The sequence below is a fragment of the Geospiza fortis genome, unplaced genomic scaffold (assembly GCF_000277835.1).
Source record: "Geospiza fortis unplaced genomic scaffold, GeoFor_1.0 scaffold289, whole genome shotgun sequence".
In the NCBI taxonomy this organism is placed as follows: Eukaryota; Metazoa; Chordata; class Aves; order Passeriformes; family Thraupidae; genus Geospiza; species Geospiza fortis.
In genome coordinates, this window is record NW_005054478.1 from 194318 (window position 1) to 205718 (window position 11401).

At 50.8% G+C, this 11401-nt stretch overlaps 2 protein-coding genes across 2 annotated transcripts in view; one reads left to right on the forward strand and one right to left on the reverse strand.

Moving 5' to 3' along the window:
- COL8A2 (collagen type VIII alpha 2 chain) overlaps positions 1-3344 on the forward strand; it is a 9133-nt gene extending 5789 nt beyond the window's left edge. The window contains exon 3 of the mRNA XM_014310042.2: positions 1-3344. This exon is cut by the window's left edge and continues 370 nt beyond it. Coding sequence (XP_014165517.1) covers positions 1-507 — 507 coding nt within the window. The 3' untranslated portion in view covers positions 508-3344.
- A 722-nt stretch (positions 3345-4066) lies between these two features.
- Positions 4067-10964, reverse strand: ADPRHL2 (ADP-ribosylhydrolase like 2). Its single transcript, XM_005428288.2, has 8 exons — positions 10883-10964; positions 9932-10028; positions 9494-9525; positions 8078-8174; positions 7106-7313; positions 6832-7016; positions 6640-6740; positions 4067-6163 (listed from the first exon to the last, which is right to left on the reverse strand). Exons 1-8 carry the CDS (start codon positions 10962-10964, stop codon positions 5871-5873), a joined length of 1095 nt encoding a protein of 364 aa, XP_005428345.2. The 3' UTR covers positions 4067-5870.
- Between the last annotated feature and the right edge of the window lie 437 nt (positions 10965-11401).

The following is an 11401-nucleotide window of genomic DNA, read 5'->3' on the forward strand; positions in this document are numbered from 1 at the left end:
GAGACGGGCATCGCAGGGCTGCACCTGCCGGACGGTGGCGTGGAGGGGGCTGTGCTGGGCAACGGGAAGCCGGGCAAGCCACAGTACGGCCGAGGAGAACTCGCTGCCCGCATCGCGCCGGCCTTCACTGCCATCCTCACCTCCCCCTTCCCCGCATCTGGCATGCCCGTCAAGTTTGACCGGACCTTGTATAACGGGCACAATGGCTACAACCCGGTCACTGGGATCTTCACCTGCCCCGTATCCGGAATCTACTACTTTGCCTACCACGTGCACGTCAAAGGGACCAACGTCTGGGTGGCTCTGTATAAGAACAACGTGCCGGCCACCTACACCTACGACGAGTACAAAAAGGGGTACCTGGACCAGGCCTCGGGCAGTGCCGTGCTTGAACTCAAGGAGAATGACCAGGTCTGGGTACAGATGCCCTCGGACCAGGCCAATGGGCTGTACTCCACAGAATACATCCACTCCTCCTTCTCTGGGTTCCTGCTCTGCCCCACATAACAGCTGTTGGGCATGTTTCCTTTTCACCCACTTTAGCCATAAACTTTTTTTTTTTGATAAAAAAGTGTTTTAAAATTAATACAAAAAAGAAAAATCACTGGGAAGAACACGCAAGACATTGTCATGGGACCTTGCTTCACGCTGTTTGATCCATGAGTCAAGAGGGAATCGGGAAGGAGACATCTATCCATCTATCTTTCTTTTTTTGGGGGAGGGAGAAGGGAGGGAGGGGAGTGACTTCCTCAACAAAGCATATTTGGAATAAATACCCCAGTGACTGGACATCAAACACAGGAACACGCTTGGGATGGCAAGGATCTGGCCCTGTGATCCAGAGGAAGACCAGACCCCCATGGTCTGTATCAAGTGCCCTCATTTCCCATTTGGAATGCTAGATAAATAAATCCAGCTGTGTCATGGCTGATGTGTTGGTAACCAATGCAGGGTCCTAGGCACTTACATAAACCCATACAGCAGCAGGGATCCACACTGGATTGAGAAATTTCCTTCCAAACCATCAGATGCCCAAGTTCCAGGCTCGCTGACGCCTGTTTTTCCAGACTGTGCTTTAGGGCAGTCTCTCCGATTCACTCCAGATACAGTGTGGTTGGATTTATAATCCTAAAGAGTGGAACACTTTGCATAAGCACCTTCTTCTAAGAAGTAAATATTATTTTTAACCCTCCCCCCCAGCACCTTTAGGAATAAAATCATCCAGGCACTGGTACCTGGGAGGATGCCATGACCGGTTCCAAAGGCGGTGAGGGAAGCTGGGACCCTGTGATGAACAACGATCTGCTCTCTCCTTTCACCTGCTGGGAAGTCCAAGGGCTGGTCCTGTCCCGTGTGTCTCTGCAGCCCAAAGACTTGCTTGGCCTCAGGAGCATCTCTGCCCACACAAGGATGGCAGTGCAAGCCCAGCTCACGGTGCTGCCAGCTGGTGTGACATAAGGAAGTGCCACTGATGGACAACTTGCTTTTCCTGTCTCACTATTCTGGGATGTGTGAACTCTTGCATTGGTGTCCCCCCTTCCTCTGGGGATCTTGGAATTAAGAAAAAACAGTGCTGGTTCTAACTTTCCACGCAGTGATTTCACCATGGTGCTATGACCCATTGAAGAACATCACTTACAAGTGTAGTGCAATACCTGTGACAGGGCAGCAGCCCAGGGGCCACTCTGTGACTTAGGTTAAAGAAATCAACATTTGCCTGTTGTTACCACTTTGTCTCTCTAATGCTTGGAGCATTACTGACCTGAGCATGAGCTGCAGGGCTCTGGGCCAGGCATGATGGCACTGCCCCATACAGATCCTGTGGCTTTGCAGGTTTTCTCACAGTAGAACAGTCACTGCCACTTCCAGGACAGGGATGCTGCTCATCCCAGGCCAGGAGCATGCTGCTGAAGTCAATCCATGTGCATATTCCACTGCATGTCCTTCTGCAAAGGCACATCCCTGAGAAACAGCAACAATTCGGTCACCAGCTCTGACCTTTACATTTTCCCAAAGCCTGTTTGATGGCCAAAGAAACGTAGCAAGACTGGGACTGGGCTTGTTTTCCAGATGGACTCTATGAGATATTTAAACAACTTTTCTTTTCCTATTTCTGTTTCGCTTGTTTGTTTTCTCCTCAAGCCTGTCCTGTGTTTCTGCCTCTTGCCATTCAGGCCTTCCTTTTAAAAACTCACCTACCCTGAAATTAAGAAACACAAGAACGAAATTTGCAGTTGGAAGGCCAGTGCTCTGGGCACTGCCTGTTGGGGCTGTGTGTGCCCTCCCTGGGATCTTTTCCCTGTGAATTTCTCTCCTTAAAGCTGCAAGTTTCATGCAGAGATGAAACTCCCCAAGCTGGAAGGTGTCTGATCCCACTGGACGTTTTTAACTCCTGAGGGCATGGTCAGGACCATTTGGGTTGTGATCCTAACAGGTTATTTCCCAGCAGGAACAGTCCCTTCAATTAAAAGTGGAAGCTCAGATGATTTTTCCAGGCCCAGGTTTGGTAGGAGAGGATGCTGGGAGGGGACTTGGCTCCTTTTCTCTGGAGAATAGAGGGATTTGAGCTGGTCCAGCCTCGTGCAGGGCCAGGAGCTGCCACGCCTGGTGGGAGCTTCATCCTGCTCCTCAAAGCAACTTATTTATACTGTGCCTAATCTACAGCCCATCTCTTCTTGTTCTGTTCTGCTTCATTCCAAACTTCTTGTTCGAGCTGGCAAAAAGCAACGACCAAACTCCTCACTGTAGCCACCCCCAGATTAAGTTTGTGCTGTAGATACAGTGTTGTAATTCCACTTTCCTATCACGTGCAGAGCAAACCCATAATCACCCCTAGCAGCTATTTAACCTCTTACATTTACACACTAATGGAAAGCAAAGATATTACACGCACATAGTTAGGCTAAAAAAAACGATGCACAGGATGAGGGAGGCTGTTCACTCTCCAGAAGGATTTTTTTTTCTGGAATATTGAGTACATATTAGCCAGCAGAAAGGATTATTTTCTGTCGTGTGTGTGAGCGCGTGGGATTTTGGTTTCAATCATAAGAATAAAAAAGGTTGGGTTGGATGAGGTATGTCTATTTTTAATGCTGAAAACTGCATTACAATGTGCATTTTTATATACAAATTCTTACTATTTTTTTTAAATTTGCCTCTAGTATCTTCATTTCTAACCTAGTATATAGAGGTTTTTAGTTTTGTAAATACTTATTACATGCACTGTCCTAGTAAAAGTTGGTTTAAAATGCACTCTTTGTGACCCAAAACTGACCTGCTCTTCACAACTAAAACTGCAGTACTTGATTGTATTGACAAACATCAATAAAACTTATTGTATAGAGGTGGGCTCAGCTGTGCTTTGTCCTGGGTCTTGCTCTGCCTCATACACTTCTCTTACACTCTATTTCCACCTCAAATCATCTCACTCACTCCCAGCAGATTCCCTAACTACAGAAAGTTATTGCATGTTTCTTGTGATTAAGACTCCTATCTCCAGAAATTCGGTTTTAGAAAAGGTTGAAACCCAGATCCTTCCAGCCTGGTGATTATTAATTTCAGGCAGTCAAGTTGAAGTCTTAGGGATTCCCTTTCCCTTCTGTGTGTTTTGTTCCATTATTTTTTTATCCTACATCACACACCTTGTGCACAGCCAGCCTCAATCCTGAGCGAGTCAGGAACACTCAGGACTGGTGCTTGCAAAGCACCTTCACAGGCTCACAGTCCAAAGAGAAGAAAATGTGTTTTCCCACCTGATCTCACCTGGCAGAGGTGAAACATTTCCAGGGAAGCTTGGCTGACACACAGCTCACTCCAAGGAGCAAGCCATCCTCTTGCTGCCATTCATGAGGCTCCCAGTGAATTCCCTGCTCTCTGCACCATCATCACATGCTGGATTCCAGCACCTGAACTCCTTCCACAGGCTGAGAAGGAAAAGGGGCCTCTCCAAAGGCCCTCCCTGCAATGCCCAGTGTCAGCTCACCCTTTTACCAAGAACCACTCCTGGTCCTCTTGGCACTGAGGATGCACAACTTCATGACTTGAGTGAAAACACAGGAGCAGTGGCTACTTAACAAAGGTAACTGAGGGATTTTACTTCTTTCCAAGGGTTTAGTACACATCTAAATTCAGGCCCAAAGAGCTCCAGTCTTTAAACAGGAGCTCTTTGTTTGTCAGGAGTTCCAAACACTTAAAATTATAAAGCTGCTTTAAAAGAAAAATATCTTCTTTTAAATAATTACATGAATCTGGTTGTCCCTCTGGCAGAATAATGTGGAAAACCTGATATTTTACAGCTCAGATCTGCAGCACAATACAAAAATATACAACAGACCAAAATTCCACATGTTCCCAGGACAAGAATCCATTTATACAAGGAAAATCCATTATAGCATCACACAAAAGACTGGCACTTGAAGGAAGCAGACAACAGGGAAAACTGGAAGGACCTGTGGCAGCCAGATTCCCACATGTGCATGCAGCCTGACAAAGCCACCACGTGCTGACACCACTGGGGAGCACCACAGCCACTTCCCAGTGTCACAAGACATGCTGGAGAAATAACAAGAGTTACACTGTCACATTTAAGTTTATAAACATTTCCATGTGATGACTTTTTGTTTTCAATTATTAAAAAACTTCCAACCCTTTCTAGATGTGCCATTCCCAAGCTGTTTTTCCCTTTTTGACCAGCCCCACTAGAAAAAGGTTTTAAATGTGAAGTTCTGGAACACAGCTGTGCTAAAATGTTCTTGGCCATCAGCACCAGCTTTTTTTCAATATTGATGTCCCCAATTAACCCACCTTTCCTTTTAATTCTGGGGCAATTTTTACCAAGCACAGAGGCTGAGAGTGTGATAAATTAACTCCTGCATCCTGTTCAAGTCACTTTTGTGACTGACGGCAGCAGAACCAGGCATTCTATCCCTGTACTACTTCCACTCCCAGATCTGCACTCCACAGGAGCTGGACTCTCATGATCCTTGTGGGTCCCTTTCAATTTGGGGTATTCTGTGATTTAAACAGGAATCTCACTTGGTGCTCTGGGCATATACAGGACTTTAAAAATACAGGATGCATGGATTAGGAACACAGGAGCAGCCAGAGTGGCTGCAGCAGTGTGACAGCAGCTGTGCAAGGGGGCACAAAGTGCAGCAGGTGCCTGTTGGATCACAGGGCCAAGGACACAGGAGGAGCAGCAATTAGTGACACCCTCTCCCAGCAGGGACAATGAGCCAGCTGGGACTGTCTGCAGGCATCAAAGGTCTCTCACAGAGCCACCAGCAATGCAAGGAAATCCCTTTTCTGGCCCTTCTCATTCTGCCTTTAAGGCAACAAACCTCCCTGGAAATCTGTGCTCCATTAACCTAACTCAGCACAGGTGACACCCTGGGCCACCAGGCCTCTCTGGTGACTCCTATGACATCCCTTATCTGGTCAGCTGACAACAACCTGCTGCTGTACCAGGGGTGTGGAGACTGGACAAGCCACTGACCACCAAAACACAGCCCACTGACACAGGAACAGAGGAAAACAGGGGAAAATCCATGGGTTCAGACACCCGCCAGTAACTGCAATGACAAATGGCACAATGGTGGACAAAGCAAGCAGCAGAAATCCGTGGAAAATGAGACACTTGTGTACACTCAGGGAGCTGCAGCCGCTGTCCCAGCTGACCCGTGACTGAAGGGGATGTCCCCTCTTTTCCAGGCTGGCTCCTGCTCCCAGCTGACAGCAGCAGGCACCCTTCCCCTTCCCAGGTGAGGCTCGCTGGCACTGGCCAATGGTGTGGATCCACCGCTGGGTCTGACCAGAGAAACAGAGCTGACCATCTCTTTGCCTTCAGGAAAGCCCTGGGGCTGCCTTGGAGCTCAGAGCCGCTGGCAGTAGAGTTCATAGAGGCTCTTGGCCATCCTCTGGGTCTCCTGGAAAGCCTCACAGCTCTGCTCCCAGCTCGGGGGCACCTGCTCCTCCCCGTAGTAGGCACCGGCGATGGCCCCCGCCATGGTGGCAATGGTGTCCGTGTCCCCCCCCAGGGAGATGCAGTAGATGATGGTTCTCTGCAGGGCGTTGTAGTGCTCAGGAATGTCAGGATCAGCGTCCATGCAGCGCAGGAAGGAGTAAATGGCAGTGGGGACGGAGCGCAGCGCAGCGATGCCATTGCCTGGAACACACCCCGTCAGCACCCTCCGGCTTCCTTCCTTTTCCCTTCCTACTGGTGACTTTCCATAACAGTATCATGGATTTTACCAGGGAAAGGTGCAAAAGTTTGTCCCTCAGAAACCCCCTGGTTCCCCAGTACCACTCACATCCTGCAGAGTAATTCCCAGTTACCCCAGTATAGCCTGGCCATACACATCTACTCATTCCCATTCAACATGATGACCCAAGAGCCCTTAAGAGGTCTTGGAATGTTAAGGAACGTTACGCAAGGTAAATTTCCCTTAGCAAGACATTTTTTTCCTATCAATACACAGAGGAAATCACTGGGTTGAGACTCAGAATTCCTGACTGGTGAGCACAGGCTGCTTTTCCAGCATAGTCTATGCCTGACAGGCTGAAGAGGAATCTAGGGGGACACACATCTACCAGGCTTGCTGAGTTTGTCCTGCTTCCAGCTTTCCTAAGAAAGGTACTCACCCAACTCAAACAATACATCTGCTTTGGGAACACTGCTGAGCTCCAAAAATTCCTTGATTTTCTTGAGACGCCTGGAAAATGGTAAATCCTCAAATCCCAGCCTGCAAATAGAGAGTGCAGTGAAGAGGAGAGAACGTGAAGAGCAAGAACAAACCACCACAGAAGGGTTGGGGCTTTCCCCAAGCTACTCACGCTCGGGCATCACTGAGAGACTTGTCATCAGCCTCCACGTGCTCCATGTGGCTGATGAGCTGCTCCAGGAAGGTTTCCCTGCTGAGCCCTTCCTGCAGTGCCAGGTGCACAGCCAGGGCCTGCAGGATGGCCCCGTTGTAGCCCAGGGAGTTGGCGTGGGTCAGCTCCGCGCTCAGCTTCGCAAACTGCCAGAGAAAGCCCGGTGTCAGCAAAGCTTCCTGGGACACTCCCCTGGCAGCAGGGACACCCAGAGAAGCCCAGAATGTTCCGGTACCTTCTTGACATCCTGGATGTCGGAGTAGACGAGGGGGATGCCGGCCACCCTCATGGCGCCGCCGTTCCCGTAGGAGCCCTTCCCGTTGAACTGGGCTCTTGCGGGCTCAAACACATCGCTGCACTTGGGGCTCAGGAGCTTCTTGAAGACATTGACCACAGCCATCCCATAGCCCCTGTTGGGCTCCTTCTTGTACTCCTCAGCAAACCTGGTGTGGGCAGGGGGGAAACATGAGGGGGGTTTGGTCTTTTACTGGGTTTTGTGATTGGAGGAAGCTTCTTGCTAAAGTGAATTAATAACACACACCTAAATTAGTGACAGTGATCAGGGCTCAGAGGTTCAGTTCTGCAGGAAACAATTCCCAAAGAACAGTGTGAAAGAAGGATGTATAAACATCACCTTCCATAACCCACTTGTTTCCCTCTCAACTCTGCCTCAAAATAGAAGCAAACTAGAAACATTTCCGTGGGTCACAACCACAAGGAAAGTCTTTTGTTCAAGTTCAATGGAAGAGTTTTCTAAACAAAGAAATGCTTTCCCTTAAGTGGAACCAAATGCTCTCAGGGCTGGGGATTCAACAGGGAAACGGATCATAAACAGAGTCAAGCTGAGCTCACTCCTATTCCCTCACTAAATTAAGGGCAGTGCAAACATAAATAGCAACAAATAAACATGAAACAAAATGTTTCTGGAGTCTCCAAGCACTCTCCTCCCCAAAGGTGAACACACACAAGGCTGACACACAGCAGTGCTGCCCTGTCCAGGCAGCTTCAGACTCCACACTGCAGCTGATGCTGCTGCATGGTCCAAGGCATGGCAAAGCAAAGGATTAACAAACTTAGGGATTAACCACCTATTTCCTAACTTTTTCCCCTCCAAAAATTATTAATAAGAATTAGTCTGCCTCAGCCCCTGTCCCCTTCCATAGACAGTCACAGTGATGGTTACACCTTCAGGAAGCCTCATGCTCACCTCTTGGCCATGTCAACCTCATCAAACTCCTGCTTGGCGAGCAGTGACTGCACCACCGACCTGCTCATGGCCGTGTCGTCCGTGTAGGGCAGCGACTCTGCAACGGGAGGGCATAGAGTCACACCAGCAGCCAGGGACAAACTGCTCCTCCCCTTGGCCAGCACCACCCTCATCTCCAGGGCCTGATGGCCACAAGCTGCCTGGGACAGCTGTGGCTGCCCATGGATCCCTAGAAGTGTTCCAGGCCAGGTTGGACAGGGCTTGGAGCAACCTGGGATAGTGGAAGGTGTCCCTGCCCATGGCAGGGGGTGGCACTGGGTGATTTTTAAGCTGCCTTCCAACCCAAACTTGTCTGGAATTTAAGTTCCCTGGCACTGTGAAGTTGACAGTGCCATGGTTGTCAGAGTAAGGAGACACAGTCAGGGAGATGCATCCACAGCAATAATGACACAGAATATACTTCAAGGTTAGTAAGAACCAGGAGAAGATGTCTTACATCCAGAGGTATATATGGACAAGTCAGGCCAACTCAGAATCCCAGATTTCCAGGATGATTTAGGTTGGAAGGGACCGTAAAGCACATCCTGTTCCACTCCCTGCCACAGACAGGGACACCTTCCACTATCCCAGGGTGCTCCAAGCCCTGATGTCCAGCCTGGCCTTGGACACTGCCAGGGATGGAGCAGTCGCAGTTTCTCTGAGCAATCTGTGCCAGAGCATCACCACTCTCATGGGGAACAATTCCTTCCCAACATCCCATATAACCCTGCCCTCTGGCAGTAGGAAGCCATTCCCTTTGTCCTGTCACTCCAGGCCTTTGTCAATAGCCTCAGTCTCTCTTGCAGACTCCCCTCAGGCACTGTAAGGCTGCAATCATTTCCTAAGAGTTAAACAACTCTGTGCTTCTCTCACTGTTCTTCTCCTCAATTTTGGTTCCTCTGCTCCCTGCTGACACCCCAGCACTGCCACACCCATTCACAGCACTCCACCTCATCTCGCTGGAGTAGGAGCAGCACAGGCCCAGCAGAGCAAACCACGGGTCCCTCTGCATCAGGGTGTCCCTAAGGAATCTCTCGGGAATCAGGAATGGGTGTTGAACCCCCACAGCACAGGGGCAAAGGACAGAGCAGGGCAGGGGACAGCCAGAGATGCCCCACAACCAGGTGAGCGGTAAGCACTGGGGGCACCCACGTTTCGGTGGAGGTGAGGGGCTGGGGATTCTGCAGGTTGGGCACACCCCAAAGCCCAGTCCTGGGAGTGCTGAGGGAGTGGGACAAAAACACCCCAAAGCCCAGTCCTGGGGAGTGCCGGGGTCTAACCCGAATCTCTGGGGTGCCGAGTGCCCTGCACAGCGGGGTGTGTGAAGGGGGCACCGGGGGACATCCCCCGCTCCCCGCCGCGCTCCCCGCCCCGCACCTCCACGTGCGCTCCACCAAATGCTCTCAGGGCTGGGGATTCAACAGGGAAACGGATCATAAACAGAGTCAAGCTGAGCTCACTCCTATTCCCTCACTAAATTAAGGGCAGTGCAAACATAAATAGCAACAAATAAACATGAAACAAAATGTTTCTGGAGTCTCCAAGCACTCTCCTCCCCAAAGGTGAACACACACAAGGCTGACACACAGCAGTGCTGCCCTGTCCAGGCAGCTTCAGACTCCACACTGCAGCTGATGCTGCTGCATGGTCCAAGGCATGGCAAAGCAAAGGATTAACAAACTTAGGGATTAACCACCTATTTCCTAACTTTTTCCCCTCCAAAAATTATTAATAAGAATTAGTCTGCCTCAGCCCCTGTCCCCTTCCATAGACAGTCACAGCGATGGTTACACCTTCAGGAAGCCTCATGCTCACCTCTTGGCCATGTCAACCTCATCAAACTCCTGCTTGGCGAGCAGTGACTGCACCACCGACCTGCTCATGGCCGTGTCGTCCGTGTAGGGCAGCGACTCTGCAACGGGAGGGCATAGAGTCACACCAGCAGCCAGGGACAAACTGCTCCTCCCCTTGGCCAGCACCACCCTCATCTCCAGGGCCTGATGGCCACAAGCTGCCTGGGACAGCTGTGGCTGGCCACGGATCCCTCGACGTGGTTTATAAGGCACTGGCACTCCCTGGATCCCTGGAAGTGTCCCAGGCCAGGTTGGACAGGCCTTGGAGCAACCTGGGATAGTGGAAGGTGTCCCTGCCCATGGCAGGGGGTGGCACTGGGTGATTTTTAAGCTGCCTTCCAACCCAAACTTGTCTGGAATTTAAGTTCCCTGGCACTGTGAAGTTGACAGTGCCATGGTTGTCAGAGTAAGGAGACACAGTCAGGGAGATGCATCCACAGCAATAATGACACAGAATATACTTCAAGGTTAGTAAGAACCAGGAGAAGATGTCTTACATCCAGAGGTATATATGGACAAGTCAGGCCAACTCAGAATCCCAGATTTCCAGGATGATTTAGGTTGGAAGGGACCGTAAAGCACATCCTGTTCCACTCCCTGCCACAGACAGGGACACCTTCCACTATCCCAGGGTGCTCCAAGCCCTGATGTCCAGCCTGGCCTTGGACACTGCCAGGGATGGAGCAGTCGCAGTTTCTCTGAGCAATCTGTGCCAGAGCATCACCACTCTCATGGGGAACAATTCCTTCCCAACATCCCATATAACCCTGCCCTCTGGCAGTAGGAAGCCATTCCCTTTGTCCTGTCACTCCAGGCCTTTGTCAATAGCCTCAGTCTCTCTTGCAGACTCCCCTCAGGCACTGTAAGGCTGCAATCATTTCCTAAGAGTTAAACAACTCTGTGCTTCTCTCACTGTTCTTCTCCTCAATTTTGGTTCCTCTGCTCCCTGCTGACACCCCAGCACTGCCACACCCATTCACAGCACTCCACCTCATCTCGCTGGAGTAGGAGCAGCACAGGCCCAGCAGAGCAAACCACGGGTCCCTCTGCATCAGGGTGTCCCTAAGGAATCTCTCGGGAATCAGGAATGGGTGTTGAACCCCCACAGCACAGGGGCAAAGGACAGAGCAGGGCAGGGGACAGCCAGAGATGCCCCACAACCAGGTGAGCGGTAAGCACTGGGGGCACCCACGTTTCGGTGGAGGTGAGGGGCTGGGGATTCTGCAGGTTGGGCACACCCCAAAGCCCAGTCCTGGGAGTGCTGAGGGAGTGGGACAAAAACACCCCAAAGCCCAGTCCTGGGGAGTGCCGGGGTCTAACCCGAATCTCTGGGGTGCCGAGTGCCCTGCACAGCGGGGTGTGTGAAGGGGGCACCGGGGGACATCCCCCGCTCCCCGCCGCGCTCCCCGCCCCGCACCTCCACGTGCGCTCC

Excerpts from the sequence above, each read along its gene's own strand:
- ADPRHL2 (XM_005428288.2), bottom strand. The coding sequence starts at position 10,964 with ATGAGGTGGAGTGCTGTGAATGGGTGTGGCAGTGCTGGGGTGTCAGCA. Across the intron at positions 10,029-10,882 it reads CAAAATTGAGGAGAAGAACA|AGTCGCTGCCCTACACGGAC; the intron begins GTGAGAGAAGCA and ends CTCCCGTTGCAG. Across the intron at positions 6,741-6,831 it reads TCTCTCAGTGATGCCCGAGC|GCTGGGATTTGAGGATTTAC; the intron begins GTGAGTAGCTTG and ends CTCTATTTGCAG.